This window comes from Pongo pygmaeus, chromosome 10 (genome assembly GCF_028885625.2).
Source record: "Pongo pygmaeus isolate AG05252 chromosome 10, NHGRI_mPonPyg2-v2.0_pri, whole genome shotgun sequence".
NCBI classification, from domain to species: Eukaryota; Metazoa; Chordata; class Mammalia; order Primates; family Hominidae; genus Pongo; species Pongo pygmaeus.
Genome location: NC_072383.2, coordinates 49,683,491 through 49,702,000, shown reverse-complemented (window position 1 = coordinate 49,702,000; position 18,510 = coordinate 49,683,491). Strand labels below are relative to the sequence as shown.

Sequence of the window (18,510 nt, the reverse complement as noted above, 5' to 3'; positions counted from 1 at the left end):
TGCACATGGGGATCTGTGTGCTCTATGAAGACAGAGAAGGTACTCTCTGGGGCCATGGTGAAGCAAGACCAGGCAACATAAAGGCCAGGGATATCACAGCTTCCTTAGAAAAGGTGGAGATAACAGGGGAACAGAAAACCAAATACATGTTCTCACTTATAAGTGGGAGCTACATGATGAGAACACATGGGCACACAGCAGGGAACAATGCACACTGGGGCTTTTTGGAGGGTGCGAAGAGGGAGAGGATCAGAAAGATAACTAATGGGTACTAGGCTTAATACCTGAGTGATAAAATAATCTGCAAAAGTTTACAAAAAAAAAAAAAAAAGGAAAGTGAGTTTGGAAGTGTTGAAATAGGGAGTCGATTGGTGGGGGGAAAAGGGAGGAGCAGCTCAGTCACATCCAAAAGCAACAGACCCTCACCCTACAATGCACCTTCCTTCATGAGATTGGATATGGCCACGTCTGGGTAACACCTGTTTTGTGTGAATATCCAGCCAAGTGCAAAATCTGTCCATTTTCATACACCTTTAATCCCTTCCACCCACCCCCCTCATCTTGGAGCAATGCCCTCAACACACACCTGTGTCCTCACAGGAATGCCAGAAAGTGTTAACATGTCAGGGCAGACAAAAGACAAGGGAGAGATGGCTCAGCCCAAACTCACGTTCTCAACTTTATTCCCCATCCCAGTGGTGGCTCTTCTGTACGGTGGAGAAAGAAGGGGAACCCCACCAGGGCTATGGAGAGACAGTAGAGGCAGGACTGAACCGTCAGCAAAGATTAAAAGGATGACCAGAGGCTGGCAACCACAAAACCAAGAAGCCAGCAGGGGCTGCCCCTTCCAAGTCTCACCAACGACCCAGAGCAGGTTCCAGAGCCTAAAGGCCCAATAGTACAATCCCCAAAAGCCAAGGTCTGGGAGCCATCAAGGAGCTCCCAGGGATCCGGCAACGCTCAGAGGGCAAGGGTGTCTTTGATGAGCCTGCGCATGGTGGTGGTGACTGAGGTGCCCAGGGCATCGGTGATCTGGAAGGAGATCTTGTAGAGGTAGGGCTGCACGTCCCGCAAGCCTGTGTCAAACACGTTATCCACCTCCGACTGTGTGGGCATCTTGGGCAAGTACTCATGCCGATTCATCACCTCCACGATGTTGATGATCTTCTCGCAGAGTTTCTCGCCTACCTTCTCCCGGCAGATCTGCCGCTCCTGCTCCGTGGCCAGGGCTACCACATGCACCTTGACCGTCCACACTTCCCATGGGATGCACTCGTCTGAGAAAGGCCAGCGAGACTTCTTCTTCTGGTAGAACTCCAAGGACATCTGCCCCAGCCCATCGCCACCAGAGTTGCGCAGCGCATCCTGGGGAAGAAGGGAACGAATGAGCAAGCCAAGGCCTCTGAGTTCCCACCTGTGAGGGCCTGCTTCCCACACCCCAGGGAATTATGGTCTCTTAGCTCTAGTCATCACCCAAGCATGGCAAGGAAACAAGACTGGGAGAGGGTAAACGATTTGGGTTTAGTGACCCAGCAAACTGCCAGCCTGAAATTGTGGAGTTCAAGCAAACCAACAAAATCTGTCTCCAAGCCCAACTCCTCCAGCTTGGTGAAGAACTGATATTACAGGAATAACTACTGGTCTGCAGGCACGTATGCTGTGCTAGGAACTTAACACACACAATCCCACTGGCTCCTCCCAACAACCTCATGAGCTTTCACCAAGGCACGATGAGGCTTAGAGAAGTAAGGTAACTTGCGAGTCACGTGCCTATGGATGGCTGGACCAGGGTTTGAATCTGGATTGTCTGATTTCTAAATCCTTGCTTTTCACCTTTACATTGCATTAAGGGTCTTCTCCTTCCACACCACCCCTTTAGCCCATATCCTTCAAAATGTTCTAATCACCTCGTCAACATCTCCCTCTTCCCCTGTAAACTCTATTTGTCTTCTCCACTGCCAATTAAACATAATTCTTTTGATATTTTTTAAAGAGACTGGGTCTTACTCTGTCACCCAGGCTGGAGGGCTGTGGAGCAATCATGGCTCACTGCAGTCTCGGACGCCTGGGCTCAAGCGATCCTCCCACATTAGCCTCCTGAGTAGCTGATACTACAGGCACACTTGGCTAAGTTTTAATTTTTTTTATTTTGTTAGAGACGGGGTATTGTTACATTATCCAGGCTAGTCTCGAACTCCTGGGCTCAAGCAATACTCCTGCCTCAGCCTCCCAAAGTGCTGGGATTACAGTCACAAGCCACTGCGCCCAGTTCACAGTCTCTTTTATGAGCTAAGGAAGAGGGAACTGTAGAGCCCAGAGTGGTCCTTGCTCAAAAAGAGGGAAACCAAGCAACAGAATGGGGAAGGGAAGTTGAAGGACAGACCAGACCTGGTGCTTCTCCCTCTTCTCCCCTGAGAAGCAAACAGGACCATCCAGTCCAATGATTCTGCCCTTGCCACCCCATGGGTGTCAGTGGCCCCATACTCCTCTTCCTAGGGCAGCCAGGACCCTGAAGTTCCTTTCCATCTGAGTTAATACCAACCCAGAGGGTAAGGATGCCTGAAATCCTGAACCATACTCATTAGGGAAGAGGCTCTCCTTCACTGACAAACCAAGGTCAAGTAACCTTGAATGGCTACCGCATCTGTAATGTTTACTGTGTGCCAGGCTCTGTTCCAAACACTGGGCATATTTGACTTATTCAGTCCTTGCAGTGCACACACCCTTTGAGGTAAGCAGGATTATTATTGCAATTTTGAGTGGAGCCACTAGCCCAAGGTCACACACTTGCTGGGTGGTAGACCCCAGCTCCAAAGCCCATGCTCTTCACCACTCTGCTCCACCTGCCTCTCACGGACACCTGGAGGACACAGGGCTGAGTGCTGCTGCTGCTCTTAAGGGTGACTAAGAAACCACTTATGAACTTGCCCTTTCTGGGTTTGGTGGGACAATGAGGGACAGCTTTCACCTGACACTGGGCAACCCCCCGCAATGAGCACACGGTACCCAGCACAGTGAAGGGCTCTGCAAATATTTATGGAATGAAAGTCAGACACACAGCTCCCCCGTGTTCTAACCCCAGAGCAGATGCCTTTAGGCTCATGCCAGTAATTCAAGACCAGCCTTGAGTTCAAGACCAGCCTGGGCAACACAGTGACACCCCATCTCTACAAAAAAAATTATTTTTTTTGGAGACAGGGTCTTGCTCTGTCACCCATGCTGGAGTACAGTAGAGTGATCATGGGTCACTGCAGTCTCGAATTCCTAGGCTCAAGCAATCCTCCCGCCTCAGCTGCTCAAGCATCTGGGACTACAGGCATGTGCCACCACACCCCACTAATTTTTGTATTTTCTGTAAAGACGGAGTTTCATCATGTTTCTGGGGCTGGTCTTGAACTCCTGGGCTCAAGCAATCCGGCCATCTCAGCCTCCCAAAGTGCTGAGACGACAGGCATGAGCCACCAGGCCTGGCAAAAAAAATCTTCAAAAATTAGCCGGGCATGGTGGTGGTAGTGTACACCTGTGGTCCCAGCTGCTTGGACGGCTGCAGTAGGACTGCTCAAGCCCAGGAGTTCAAGACTGGGGTGACATAGTGAGACTGTGTCTCAAAAAAAAAAAAAAAGGAAAAAAGAAAAATTATCTTTGCTACTTTAAAATTTAAAAGTACGCACTCAATGAAATGGTCAAACACTGTGACTCTGAACAAAGACCAGAGGAGAAGGCACACTACCACTCCCACCTCCTGAGGTGACCAACAGCAGCAGCCGGCCGTGTCCCTTCCACATCTTTCTCCTACCCAGGCACACAATGCCACACTGCCAAAAGGGATACTCGCATCTTGGACGGCAGCCACCTGAACCAAGCAAGCCGCCCTCTGGGGGAGTTTCATGTGGGAAAGGAAAAGTGGATGCAGAAGCAGAGAGAGCTGTAGACAGAGAGGTCAAGACCACAGAAGCAAGGATGGCCCCAGAGGACCTGGCCGCCAACACTGCTCAGCTTCCTGCTCTCCCTTTTCCCCCAGGCACATTTATGAGTGTCTCCCTCCCCCAACACACACACACACACACACACACACACACACACACACACACACACACACACCCCAACACACACACACACACACACACACACACACACACACACACACACACACACACACACACACACACACACACACCCCAACCACACACACACACACCCCCCAACCACACACACACACACCCTCCCCTGAAGAGGAGCTCTCAACATGCCTGTTTCTCAGAACCTGAAAGAACCTGATTCACACACTCAGGAAGAGAAGGCTGGTTCAACAGCAAGCTGGGGTGGAAGAGCACTCGAGGCCCCCCTGCCATCTGCTATGCCACGCCCTTACCTTGAACTCCCCAACAACCTTGCGCAGGGCACGATCCAGTTCCTCAGAAGAGACACGCACGTAAGTGAAGTCGATGAAGTCACAGTCAACATCCTGGGTGCCCACGGTGCCAATGGAGTAGGTGCCCTCCTTCTTGTAGTGGAACTTGCCAGTGCTGCGGTGCAGAAGCACCGTGTGCAGCACAGCCAGCATGGCCTCCTCCACCTGCCGCCCCTCCACCGACACCTCCAGCACCTCCGAGCGACAGTTCATCCTGCACCCAGTAACCCACACCAAGGTGCAGAACTAGGATAAAGACAGGGGATCTTCACCCTACCCAAGGGCCACCCTGCAAGAGGAGCCCAGGTCAGAATGCTGACAAGAATAGTCCACATGTTATCTGTTCACTTCCTTCTAGGCTCAGCTCAGCCTCTGCCTGCACTGGCCCTTCTCTGCATTTTGGCAGCACACACTATCAAAGAATCATCAACTCTCCGGATCAGAAAGCGCAAGAGCTTCAAAGTTATCAGTCCAAATGACAGGCTGGGATTCCATTTTACAGCCTTCAATGTAGTTTACAGCAGATGCTCACTGTGCAAATTTGTCAGGTACTAGACATCAAAGGCAAGCACGGCCCCTGCCCTCAGGCTGACAGGATGAAGAAAAAGCACGCAACTAAACATTATCACCACGGAGAGAGTACAGGGTGGGAGTAACAAGTACAGAAAGATTGGAGTCTGATTTCCTGGGACCTTGAATGAACAGGTTAAGGCATTTGGACTCTGTCCTAAAAGCAGCGAAGAGTCAATGCATCACTGTGCCAAGATCAAATCTGTTCATCAGAAAAGTACCTCTAGGCCGGGTGTGGTGGCTCACATTAATCCCAGCAACTTGGGAGGCCGAGGCAAATCACTTGAGCTCAAAAGTTCAAGACCAGCCTGGGCAACATGATAAAACCCCATCTCTACCAAAAATACAAAAAATTAGCTGGGCCTGGTGACAGGCACCTGTAGTCCCAGTTACTTGAGGGGCTGAGGCAGGAGGATAACTTAAATGTGGGAGGCTGAGGCTGCAGTGAGCTGAGATCATGCCACTGTGCTCCAGCCTGAGTGACAAAGCGAGACCCCATCTCGAAAAAAAAAAAATACAAAGTAATGAAATAAATTGAAAAAAAAAAGACAAGTACCTCTGGCTAAAGGGCAAAGAATGGCTCTAAACCGTATTGGGGTCACAAACTGCTCTGAGAAGTGAATGAAGCCATGAAGGCTGGGCTTTAAAAACATGACTCTCACACACACACATATACCAAATCTCACCTATTTCTAGGGACACCCACATCCACAGAATCCAGGGTAAAAACTTGTGGATTTAAGGCACAAAGGCTGGGCAGGGACGTCCGTTAGAGACCACTACAGTAGACGTAGTTACAGAAGCAGCATAATCAGGTGTGGTGGGTTTTTCATGTCCTACAGTCCTGGGTTTGAATCCCACCTCATCTACATCTTGCTCTGTGACCTTAAGCAAATCACTCAACCTCTCTGAACTTCTTATCCATAAATGGGGATAGTAGTGAGAATTAAGGTAACACATGTAAAATACAGTAGAATAGTGGTTAAAAACGATGATTTGAAAGCCAGACAAACTGGACTGGAACTCCAGCTCTGCCACTTGCTCCATGCTCATGATCTTGGGCAAGCTGCTTAACACCTATCTGCCATATATATAAAAGAGATAATAATGGCTACCTTGAAAGGGTTGAGGGCTGAATGAGTTAGCATGTATAAAACACTTAAAGAAGTACCTGACAAATAGTAAATATCCACTAAGTATTAGCTGCTATAATTCATTATTACATTGTTACTGTCAAGAGATGATGCAAGGCTATACCACAGCAGTGGTAGAGAGAGTGGGAAGGAGAGAACAAGAGACTTGAGAACTAGAACATAATAACTAAATAGATGCCCAGAGGGAGACGGAACTTCAAGTTCCTTATAACTCAGAGTATTCAGCTTGCAAACCTCCCCTGACAGGGAATTCACTAGCTCTCACAACAACCAGTCAATGTTCAGGAAGTTCTATTCAGTTATTCTGATTTATTTATTTATTTTATTTATGAGATGGCATCTCACTCCATCACCCAGGCTGCAGTACAGTGACACAATCTCTGCTCATTGCAACTTCTGCCTCCCAGGCTCCCATCCCATCCTACCAAGCAGCTGGGAACACAGGCGCACACCACCACACCTGGCTAATTTTTTTGTATTTTTGGTAGAGAAAGGGTTTTGCCATGTTACCCAGGCTGGTCTCGAACTCCTGAGCTCAAGAGATCCACCCGCGCTCAGCCTCCCAAAGTGCTGGGATTACCGCACCGAGTCCAGTTATTCTTTCTGCTAAAGAATCTGTCTCTTAGTGCTTCAAACCACTTTTAGTTTCAGTTTTGGTACCCAAAGCCACACAAAATAAGTCTCACCTCTTTTCAACAAGTGAGTTTTTATTTAGGGGCAGCTATTCCACCACCCCCTCACCCTTTCTACAGGCTGAAGGTCCCCAGTCCTCAAAAACATGCCTGTTCCACATCACATCTTATCTGCATGGAATCCTAGCAGTTCTCCTCTAAGTATATTTCACTCATCTGGTTGACAGATGGTGAATATAAAAAGTATATTTCAGTTTGTGTCTGCTCCTTTTAAACTGTTGCTCAGTACAGGATACAGGGCAACGGTCTGTGGACTGCACAGAGATCAGGCCAGCTCTGCCTCTCACCTGGCGATCAGCTCGCGTCTACCTGTACTATCAAGCACCATCACGTCTTGTTTCTGTCTGTACCACTAGGCAGACAATTCCTATATTCTGCTTATAGGGCGGAGAGTATATTCCATTCATCACTATAATGGTAATTCCTAGTACCTTCTGCAAAACAACTACTCAATTCATCCCAACCCAGGAATTCCAGGTTCTTCCAGGGGTTGCTGGATTAGTTTCTCCTACATGCTTGGATCAAGAATGAGAAGGGCTCTCTTGCTCGTTTTGCCCTCCAGTTTTACTCCATCCAGCAGTTTTCTTCCCATCTAGAGACTCCCGGGTCTGGTCCGGCTCCCTTTCTTCCACGACTTCTCCCTCTTGTGTCCTCCGCAATCGTTCATACAAGCCACACATCTCACTAGTGCCCCAAGCCTGGGCTCCTCTCTCATTCTACGTGCTATTTTAGGATCCACTCCTCCAAGAAGTCAGTCCTGACCAACCCCGTGCTCCTTCCCACAGCAGCCACATTTGGTCTGTGAAAACCTTGTTGTCCCCTGCCCCACACAGTGAGCAGTGAGCAGCAGGGCCCACCAGAGCAGGGTCTGGAAAGTCTCGTCCCTCTTGTCCCCTCGAGTGGCAGAGGCTACCAGCCGCCTTCTCAAGCCTGGCTGGAGCACAGGGTGCGCCCATTCCCACCTTGAGTGTAGAGTTTGGAGCACCGGTCCCTCAAGCTTGGCTCATGCCCTTCCTCCGCCTCACGCCCTGGTGCGACCTCCGCAGGTACGCGTCAACCTCCGCACGGCGCTGAGCCACAAGAGACCGGCTAAAAGCAAAACCAGAAAGCTTACTTGGCTCCATATCAAGAGACTCGGGACGAACGCAGGAAGGAATTCCCGCCCGGGTCCCGTACCCCCCGCCGCCACTACGCGCGAACCTCCACAGTCCACGTAACCAGGGAGGAACGGACTCCTCGGATGTCTCGGGGGCGGCGCCCCGCGCCCAGGCTGGCTGGACTCGGAAGGTGGAGGAGCGCCCCCGTTCCGCCGCCCCGGGGGATGCCCACGCCGGCACACGGTTAAAACACCTCCCACCTCCCCCAACCCCCGTCGGCGACCAGCCTCTCATACGCCACCACTCTCCCGGCAGGGTCCAGACCCCCTGGGTCGGAGGCTGAGCCGGGACCGGAAGCCGCACCGCCCCCCGCGCGCCGGGAGGCTCACCAGATCCCACGGCCCCGGAGGGGGCACCTGCCCAGCTCGCCGGGCCCCCGCACGCATGTAGCCGCCCACATCATCGCGTAGTCACAGGAGCACACACAGATAGTCATGCGTTGCTCTCTGATCTGGGGGCTGCTCCTTTCGTGGTTATGTCTCGGATTTTAAGAGTTGATAGTGATGAAGATCCCCCTGATGTGGACGAGTCCATTCAGCCCACCACCGAGAACGCTGTGGTGTTTCGGCCGGGACAACTCACTTCCGCCATAGAGACTGGAGTGAAGGAGGAGCCCTATGGGCTCTCGGCCGCCTCCCTAGGCGAGCGGAGTCATCGGCGGCGAGCCCGGCCGGGGGACGCTGACGCGGTGCCCAACTCAGTCCGGACTGAGAGGCCTGGAAGGAGCACTGATGCCCACAAGATGAGGGGCGTACCTCGTAGAGAGAGGTCCTGGAGATGAGCCCACACCGCTGTACTGCAGGACGCCCAGTGGATGGCAAAACTTGAGTTTGTTCAATGTGCGTAACAGACGGGATCCCTGGCCCTCCACCCACACGGATGCTGGAGAAAGGGGCTTCATCTCTCAGTGTTGCCTTTATGCAGCAGCACTGCTTGATACTCCACGGTGACCAATCTGGTGACAGTCCTTCGGAGGCTAGTAATTCGGCCATTGCTTCTCTGCGTGACCCTTAACATCACTCATCCTTTCTGATGCTCTCTATAAACAGGTGGCTGTTGTGAGGATCACAGGAGATAACTCATATGAAACATTTTTGTGACCTGTAAAGTGTAATATGAATACAATTGTATTTTTAGTGCTGCGTAACTTCCTGGAGCGCATTTGGTTCTCTATGTAGATTGTGAGCCCAGAGCAGACAAGGGTTCGAGAGCTCTATTAATACACCCACCTCCAATAGGAGGCAGTCTTTTTTTTTTTTTTTGAGACAGAGTCTCGCTCTGTCTCCCAGGCTGGAGTTCAGTGGCGCTATCTCGGCTCACTGCAAGCTCCGCCTCCCGGGTTCACGCCATTCTCCTGCCTCAGCCTCCCGAGTAGCTGGGACTACAGGCGCCCACCACCACGCCCAGCTAATTTTTTTGTATTTTTTTTTAGTAGAGACGGGGTTTCACCGTGTTAGCCAGGATGGTCTCGATATCCTGACCTCGTGATCCGCCCGCCTCGGCCTCCCAAAGTGCTGGGATTACAGGCGTGAGCCACAGCGCCCGGCCAGGAGGCATTCTTAAGATGTTAGCTGGGGATTACCATGCTCATTTTCTGGCCATTGGGGTGCCTCACGCCTGTGATCCCAACATTTTGGAAGGCTTAGGACACAGCATCACCTGAGGCCGTGGGTTCAAGACCAGCCTGGTCGACATAGTGAGACTCCCATCTTTAAAATAAAAATTAAAAAATTAGTTGGGCGTGTTGGTGTACCCCTGTAGTCCCAGCTACTTCAGAGGCTGAGGTGGAGGATCACTTGAGCCCAGGAGGTTGAAGCTGCAGTGAGCTATAATCACACCACTGCACTGCAGGCTGAATGACAAAACAAGATCCTGTCTCAAAAAAAAAAAAAAGCTGGGTGTGATGGCTCATGCCTGTAATCCCAGTACTTTGGGAGGTCGAGGCTGATGGATCACTTGAGGTCAGGAGTTTGAGACCAGCCTGGCCAACATGGTGAAACCTCATCTCTACCAAAAATACAAAAAAAAAAAAAAATAGCTAGGTGTGGTGTCAGGCACCTGTAATCCCAGCTACTTGGGAGGCTGAGGCAGAAGAATTGCTTGAACCTGGGAGGTGGAGGTTGCAATGAGCTGAGATTGCACCATGGCACTTCAGCCTGGGCAACGGGCTGAAAAAATGCACACGGCACTTCAGCCTGTCTCGGAAAAAAAAAAAAAAAAAAAAAAAAGTTCATTTTTCTAACACATGCTTTTATCTCCCAAAATGATAATAGATAACATTTATTAGGTGGAATGGAAAGGTCATGATTTTAAATACCATATATATGTACATATAAATTTAAACCTGATACTAATCAATCCTGCAATATAGATAAGAAATTGGGCCGGGCATGGTGGCTCACGCCTGTAATCCCAGCAATTTGGGAGGCCGAGGCAGGTGGATCATTTGAGGTCATGAGTTCGAGACCAGCCTAACCAACATGGTGAAACCCTGTCTCTCTACAAAAAATACAAAAAAAAAAAAAATAGCCAGGCTTGATGGCACACACCTATAATGCCAGCTACTCTGGAGGCTGAGTCAGGAGAATCGCTTGAACCGGGGAGGCAGAGGTTGCAGTGAGCAGAGATCACACCACTGCACTCCAGCCTGGTGAAAGAGCGAGACTCCGTCTCAAAAAAAAAAGAAAAAGAAAGTGACTGGGGAGAGGTTAAGTAAGTGGCCCAAGGTCATTCAGTAAATAACACAGCCTTGAGTACAAATCCAAAGCTCTTTGCCACTATGGGAGCTCTCTTTCTGGCTGGCTTCTTCAGCCAACTCTCTCCTATGTACCACCACTCTCCAATACACCCCCACCCACCAGTGGTGTCCTGATAAATGCTTCACACCTGCTCTCTGGTAGGGGAAATGAGTTGGTTTGTAGCATTTGCCCATTTCCTACCATAGGTAATTTCAAACTACAAGACATCAATGAATGCAGAGTCCAGAATGGATGGATGATTGCATCTTGATCGTCAAGGTTAAAATCAGCCCTTGAGGGCCAGTGCCAGCTGGCTCCAGCACACCATTGTCACCACCTCACCCTTAGGCTTCCCCCTCCCATTCGGTTCTTCCAAACCTGGCTGCACAAGCTCCTCCTCTGGCTGGCCTTTCCCCCATCATCTGTTCCCTATCCTCTTTCCTTCCTCCCCACAGTTCTGCCCTTTTTCAGCCCTTGCCTCTTATCCCACGTGTGGGTGCCTCTCCTGGGAGAAAGAGAAAGCTGCCTGCCCTGCAAACCAGCAACCTCTTCGGGAGGCTGCACAAAACCAGAAGGCAATCAGGAGGAAATATTGAGAGAGAAGGGTCTGTAAGGAGCTGAGAGAGGGACCAAGGGAGGTTGGAACCAGTCCTGGAGTGGAGGAGGTGCCAGAGCCTATCCCCAGAGACTGCCAGTGAATAAGGGAAGTGACTGATCTCTCTGGCCATCCACACACTCCACCTCAGAGTCCTTTGTGGCCACTAGCCTGACATCATCATCATCATCATCATCATCATCATCATCGTCATCGCTACTACCAATCACTGAGCCTTACTAGGTACCATGCCAGCACTCACAGGCCCTATTGTGCTGATTTTTCCAACTACCTTTCAAGGTAGATACAGTCCACCTCCCCAACACTCCACTCTCTGATTTACTTGATATTATAACTGAAGCCCAGTCATACATAGTGATGCATAGTGGTTTGCTGTGATGCTTAATTTTACGTGTCATCTTGACTGGGACACAGGGTACCTAGACAGTTGGTTAAGTATGATTCTGGGCGTGTTTGTGGGGTGTTCTGATGAGCCTACCATTGGAATTGGCAGACTGAGTGAAGCCGATTTCCCTCCCCCGTGTGGAGGGGCTTCATCAGATCGGTTGAAGGGCTAGTAGAACCAAAAGTTTGACCCTTCAGTGAGTCAGGAGAACTCCTGCCTGACTGTCTTAGAACTGGGACATTAGTATTTTCCTGCTTTCAGGTTCCAACTGCCTTCAGATAGGTGCTTCTCCTAGGTCTCAAGACTGCAATGACACCCTCAGCTTTCCTGACTTCAGATCTTAGGACTTGTCAGCCAGTTCCTATCCCTCTCGGCCGGGCACGGTGGCTCACACCTGTAATCCCAACACTTTGGGAGGCCAAGGCAGGCAGATCACCTGAGGTCGGGAGTTCGAGACCGGCCTGACCAATATGGAGAAACCCCGTCTCTACTAAAAATACAAAATTAGCCAGGTGTGGTGGCGCATGCCTGTAATCCCAGCTACTCAGGAGGCTGAGGCAGGAGAATCACTTGAACCTGGGAGGCGGAGGTTGTGGTGAGCTGAGATCTCGCCATTGCACTCCAGCCTGGGCAACAAGAGCGAAACTCCATCTCAATCAATCAATCAATCAATCCCTCTCTTTCTCCTGCCACATATATATGGGGGAGAAACTCTCTCTCTATAGTATGTGTGTCTATGTCCTACTGCTTCTGTTTCTCTGGAGAACCCTGACTAGTACACGTCCAAGGCCATGCAGCTGCTCTTTCCTCCTTCCACCAGTCTTTTCACCCACTTATGTCCCTACTCCGGCACTCACCCTTTCCATGGAGCCTTGCCTGCTGGACCGAGGAACATAAGGAAGGCTGAGTCCTCTCACCTCTTTATCTCACATGCTGACCCACACTTGCCTCTTCCTACCTCCCTGAATTCTTACAGGGAAATTCTCACTGCAACCCTGGGTCTCAGCGCCTCTGAGTAGTCCCATCAGGGAGGACAGGGAGTGGTTAAAAAACTGGGACTGTGTGGGATGAATTATCTCATTCTATGCCCCTACCTCTGATGATTAAGACGTAATCGTCTATTCATTCATTCATGCCACACATGTGGAACTGTCCACATGCCAGGCCCTTGTAATACCTTGTGATGCCAAGGGGGACAAGTCACAGTTCTAGCCCTCTGGGAGCTCAGAGTCTTCAGAGGAGGTGGATCAGGAGATACCTATGGGTAAGAAAACCCAACAAGTGGTATGAAAGAAATGGCAGCAGGTTTTGTGGGGACCCAAGAGGGCCAGGATGGAGAGATGCTGGTTACCTGGAATAAAAAGTGACACATTCATGCTGGATGCGGTGACTCACACCTGTAATCCCAGCACTTTGGGAGGTCGAGGCGTTGGATCACCTGAGGTCAGGAGTTCAAGACCAGCCTGGCCAACATGGTGAAACCCCATCTCTACTAAAAATATTAAAAGTAGCTGGGCCCGCTGGCGCATGCCTGTAATCCCAGCAACTCGGGAGGCTGAGGCAGGAGAATGGCTTGAAACTGGGAGGTGGAGGTTGCAGTGAGCCAAGATCATACCACTGCAGTCCAGCCTGGGCAACAGAGAAAGACTCTGTCTCAAAAAACAAACAAAAAACAGAAAGCGACACATTCAGAGTGAAGAGGAGTCCCAAGCCCTGCTCTCAGCAAGTTGGGAAGTGACCAGGCACCAGGAGCAAACCAGGACAGCTTCAGAGAGCACCAAGCAGCAACCGAAGGAGATGGCAGGGAAGGGGGTTGATTCCAGGAGGAAGTGGGAATTATTCTAGGAAAGCTCCCTGGAGAAGAGGGAAGAAAAAAACCAGGGGGAGGGGGCAGAGAGTGGAAACTGAGGGTTCTGGGGGTGAGAGAGGCAAAGATAAGAGAGAGCAGACTTTTCAGCCTGAGCCCAGAGCCACAGCTGCCAAGCAGACAGGCGACTGGCTCAGACTCTCCGAGCCATGCCTGCAGCAAAGGCCTGTAGGGAGACCTTGAAGGCCAACCCAAGACCTTGGGAGTAGGCAGCTGGCTTCGCCTGGTGAGTGTGGCCTCAAATGGCCCCAACTCATCCTGGTGTGTGCCCAGGGGAGAGCTGAGCCCCAAAGCTGCCCCTGCAAGCCACCCCAGCTGCTCCAGCGCTGACCCCAGTGGCGTCACAGGGAGTGACTCAAGCCCCAGCAACAACAATGAGTGGGACTGACGTCAGGCCAGGGCTCCTGATGGTGGCCAGGCTGGCGGGAAAGCCAGCACCCTGCCTGCTGACCCTCCAGCCCGGGCAGGCTGCGGGGGTGAGGAGGACCAGCTGTCCCTCTCTGACATTTGCCCCCTGGACCGTGGGCAGGGGCTCTTCCACCTCCCACCCTTTCTGGGATGTCACTTCCAGCCCCCACCCTCCCTGACGGGGAAAATGTCTGGGCGGATGAAAGAGTGTCAGAGAGCGTGAGAAAGGGGTGCCTCCCAGCCCCAACCTGCCAACCTCACCAGGCAGCCCGGAGACCAGGACCAGGCCGGGAGCAGCATGTGTGCTGTCTGTTCTCCTGAGGACCCAGGGATCTGTCCATGTTGGGAAAGTGTTGTGTGGCTTTTTTTTTCTTTTTTTGTGTGTGTGGTTTTTTGTTTTTGTTTTTGTTTTTGTTTTGTTTTGTTTTTTCAGAAAGGTCTGTGTTTGGCCAAGTTGGGGTAGGAGCCGGGCTTTATTTCTGTGCCTCTGTCCCTCGGGGATGCAGGACTGTCTCTCCTTGCTGCAAGATCTGTTCCTTCGGCAGGCCATTCTGAGCATCTGTCATTCTTTAAGGAAGAGGATTCTGGGCGACTGTGCTTGCAAATGGTTAGGGGGCTGTTTATCTGCCCCAGATAAGGCAGTCTCTATATCTGCCTCTGGGGAGCTGTTTTTCTGTCACTGCTTTCTTGCGGGGCAGGGGGCATCTCTATCTGTCCTTGTGGTATCCCAACTACCTGGGGCCCTGGGGTGGAGTCCAGGTTTCCTGCTTGGCTATGCCAAGGCTGGGCTCCCTGGTTGGAGGCCTCTTTCCTCTGATGTTCTCCAGGCTAGGAGTGCAGCAACAGTCAGCAGCCTGCCCGCCCGGCTTGCAGCTGGGCACTGCTCCCTGCTAACGCAGCATGTACCAGGACAGGCCCCCCCGCACTCCCCTCCCTGTCCCAGCTGCCACCCCCAGCCCCTGCGGCCACGCCAGGCCTGATTTATGGTCCTGAGTTGGGACTGGACAGTGCCAGCGCCTGGGTCAGACCTTGAGGAGACCTCAAGTGGCACCCTTGGTCTGGCAGGGTCAGGGCCCAGGAGGAGACGACGGGGAGCCAGGGTGCTGGGGAGGATGAACACAGCAGGGGCCCAGGAGTGGCAGGCAGGAGGTGGAAGCCAAGGCCAGGGCCTCCAGGGGCCCATAGGCTTCCCGCCGGCTCCGACTCCAGCTGGGGATCCAGAAATGTGCCTCCTGCCTTCAGAAGGTCTGTGGCTTGTGTGGGAAAGGAGACATTGGAGAGTGAAATGGGCTTTTCCTCTGCTTTGCACTGACTCCTTCCTGTACCCACCATCGGAGGCTGGAGGTTTCAAAGTCCCACTGGCCAGCCTAGGCCAAACCAGACAGTCTCCCAGCCTGGGGCCCAGGAAGAGGCCTGAGAGCCTAAAGCTGGAGCAGGGATGGAGGCAGAGGTTTGGGGCAGAGACTGCAGCCCGGAGCTGAGCACTGGCTTCCCCGGGGAAGACAGAGCAGCTGCTCCCTGAGCTATGAGGCTGCAAGGCCAGGCCCCTGAAGGGCTGGGTGCCAGATAGACACCCAGGGCTCACACCTTCAACCTCATCCTCTGAGGAGGCCCAATGGCCCTGGGGCTCTGCTGCACTCAGGGACTTGTGAGAGAGGGGCTGGGGCTCGTCCAGATGTCCAAGCTAAAACTCTCTTAGGATCCCAGGCCCAGCTCACACAAGGCCACCCAGCACTGCCTCACCAGGGCACGACTCTGACGTGCCTGGCACAACTGCCTCATGGCTGCAAAAGGATGTCACTGCTGACTGTCCAGGGGCCACACAGTGGCCACCTGCCTCTGACAAGTGTCTCTCAGGCTGCCCTCTGCAGCAGTGGAGCTGCCGCCACACAGCTGAGCATGCTGGGTGCTCAGAGCGGGCCATGTGGACAGGACACCCCATTATAGCACGGTCTCCCGTGACCTTCAGGAGCTTCTCACCTCCTGGAGGCTGACCCTTGCCACATCCCTCCATAACCAAGACCAGGTGGCTGGAGCCCAGGTGTGGGGCAGCTTTCTCCACAGTGGCCTCAGGGAAGGGCTACAGGCAGAGACCCCCCAAGTACAGAGCTCTCCCTCAGTCCCTAGACCTCAAAGCCACCCCTCCCCAGTCACAGTGGCACCTCAGGGCTGAGGAGGGGGCCAGGGGCCTCTAGGCACTGGGCCCAGCGTGGGTGGGGTGGGGGAGACAGAGAGGCAGGCTTCCTGGGTCTCCGCATGAGGACAAACAGCAGACTTTGAGGCCTTGGAAAATCCCGCCTGGGATTCCAGGCCCTGCCGGCGTCACTGCCTTTTGACTATTGTCCCCGTCGGAAATGGGCCCAGCCCCCGGCCAGCCTGGACAGAGCAGCCATTGTGAGGCCCCATCAGGCTCAATGCCCCCTTGTTTGCCCTCCCATCCCATAGCAAGAGTTGGAGGCCAGTTCTTCCAGTTGCTGAGTGGAAAGAAAGGGCCTGCCTCCGGGCTCCAACCCTTGGGCGGGGCAGGGTGGGGCAGGGTGGGGCAGGGTGGGGCTGGAGGAACTAGCCCCCCACCCCGTACCCTAATTGCCAGGGTCCTGAAAAGGAACCACCATCAATGGAGCTTCTTATTTTTGAGGCCCTGGGCAGGGAGACCTAGTGGTTAAGTAGCCAGACGCACCCAGCTCAGCTACTCACAAGCCAGGTGACCTTGGGAAAGTCATATCCTTTCTCTGAAATGAATTCTCCTCTTTTGTAAAAACAATAGCTAATATTTATTGGGTGTTTGCTGTGTGCCAGGCACTGTTAAAAACACTTTGTATGTATTCACTCCTATAATCCTTATAGTAACTTCATAAAACAGATTCAATTCGTTTTCTTATTTCTAGGTGAAAACACTGAGGCACAGAAAGATTAACAAACTTGCCCCAAATCACACAGCTAGTAAGAGCTGGAGCCAAGATGTAAACCCAGGCCTCGGGCTCCAGGGTCCTTGCTTTCGCCACTCTCCTGTGGTGCCCCTGTGAAGTGGGAATAGCCAGGCTGTCTTCATGGGATGGCAGCTAGGGCTGGAAATTAGCCTCATCCATAGATAGAGAGATGCTCCCTCGGCCCCACTCCACTCCCAGCCCTGGCCCCCCCTGAGCATCTGAGCAGCCCTCTTGCCTTCGCCGGTGCCTGTCCCGTCCTCACATCTGTCTGTGCTAAAGGCAGGGAGCTGGAGGCAAGTGACACAAAGGAAAAGGACTCGGTCCAGCCAGCTGGCGGGAGATTTCCCAGCGAGCTCTGCTCCTAACCAGCCTCACCTCCCCACTGAACAGATGGGAAACCGAGGCTCGGTGAGGAGGAGGGACTTCTCAGAGAGCAGCATGGAGTTGGAGGCAAACAGAAGCCCACCTACAGATGGCCCCATGTCGTCAGGTGTGGGTGCAGCTGACAAAGCCTCGCTCAGGGGTCTGGGGCTGCAGGGGGCGATGCCAGGGATACATGTTTGGAAGTCCACAGCACTGCTGGGAGCATGTCCCACGGTCGGGACCATGGTCTCCCTACCCCAGCCTCACTCAGACCTTCAGCAGGCCTGAGGCTGGACTGTGCTCCCAGAACCCAAGTGAGGGCATGTGGATGGGGGATCCCTGCAAGCTGTGGCTGGAGCACCGGGGAAGGCCCTTGCTTCCCCCAGTCCACAGCTGAGAGCCCTATTCTGTCGGGCCCCATCCAGTAGGAGCTGCCCCTCAGCCAGCCACTTCCCAGGAGCCATGGAGGTGGAGACTTGGGGGTTCTGGGCCAAGGGCTGTGAGGAACACGTGTGAGGGCACTGCCTTCAGGCCTCCTACCGGGTCCTAGAGAAGGAAACAGTGAGGCTGGGTGAGCACTGAGCACAGGAAGGTGCCAGACCCTGCATGATGACCAACTCCCGTGGGCCTCAGGTTAGGTCCATCTACGTCTGTTTCTTAAAAGGGTGGCCCCAGGCCACCTGCATCGCAAGCACCTGCGTACTTGCTAAACCTGAAGGTTTGTGGGCCCCTTCACCTCCCCAAATCTGAGTCTCTGGGGGTAGATCCCAGGAATCTGCATTTTAAGCCAGCTGACTAAACAACTGATGAGCCTGGGGGGCTGGAGGGCCTACATGGGGACACGGGCACAGGTAGGGACTTCAGTACAATCTTCTTGCCAAGAAGATGAGGGCCGCCAGATCCCTGGATCTTCTTGCTGGGGTGGCAGGAGAGTGGGGAGGAATGTTGAGAATGGGGATGTTAAAACACTGAATATGACAGCTACTACCAATGTGGGCTTACTTAAACCCAGCCCATGCTAAGCATTACACACACACTCCTCTGATCCTAAAAGCTCTGTGAGGCTGGGTCTATTCCTGTTTTATGGATGTGGAAATCAAGAATCAGAGAATAATATGTCCAGATTAGGAACCATGACAACCCTGAGATCTGCGGCTAAGTCTATTGCTAGGGCCCTGCAGTAACCCCTGGGCTAGTCGGCCACTGCAGACCCCAGCAA

General features: G+C 52.6%; 1 protein-coding gene across 1 annotated transcript; it reads right to left on the bottom strand.

The window, feature by feature from the left end:
* Positions 1-655: 655 nt before the first annotated feature.
* Positions 656-8,315, bottom strand: ATG101 (autophagy related 101). The gene is made up of 4 exons (XM_054444158.2): positions 8,028-8,315; positions 7,790-7,916; positions 4,373-4,700; positions 656-1,365 (listed from the first exon to the last, which is right to left on the bottom strand). Exons 3-4 carry the CDS (start codon positions 4,622-4,624, stop codon positions 961-963), a joined length of 657 nt encoding a protein of 218 aa, XP_054300133.1. The 5' UTR covers positions 4,625-4,700; positions 7,790-7,916; positions 8,028-8,315; the 3' UTR covers positions 656-960.
* Between the last annotated feature and the right edge of the window lie 10,195 nt (positions 8,316-18,510).

What these genes read in the sequence shown, in the direction of transcription:
- ATG101 (XM_054444158.2), bottom strand. Translation starts at nt 4,624, where the DNA reads ATGAACTGTCGCTCGGAGGTGCTGGAGGTGTCGGTGGAGGGGCGGCAG. An exon ending in AGGTTGTTGGGGAGTTCAAG is followed by an intron (nt 1,366 to 4,372) that starts GTAAGGGCGTGG and finishes CTTCTTCCCCAG; the next exon opens with GATGCGCTGCGCAACTCTGG.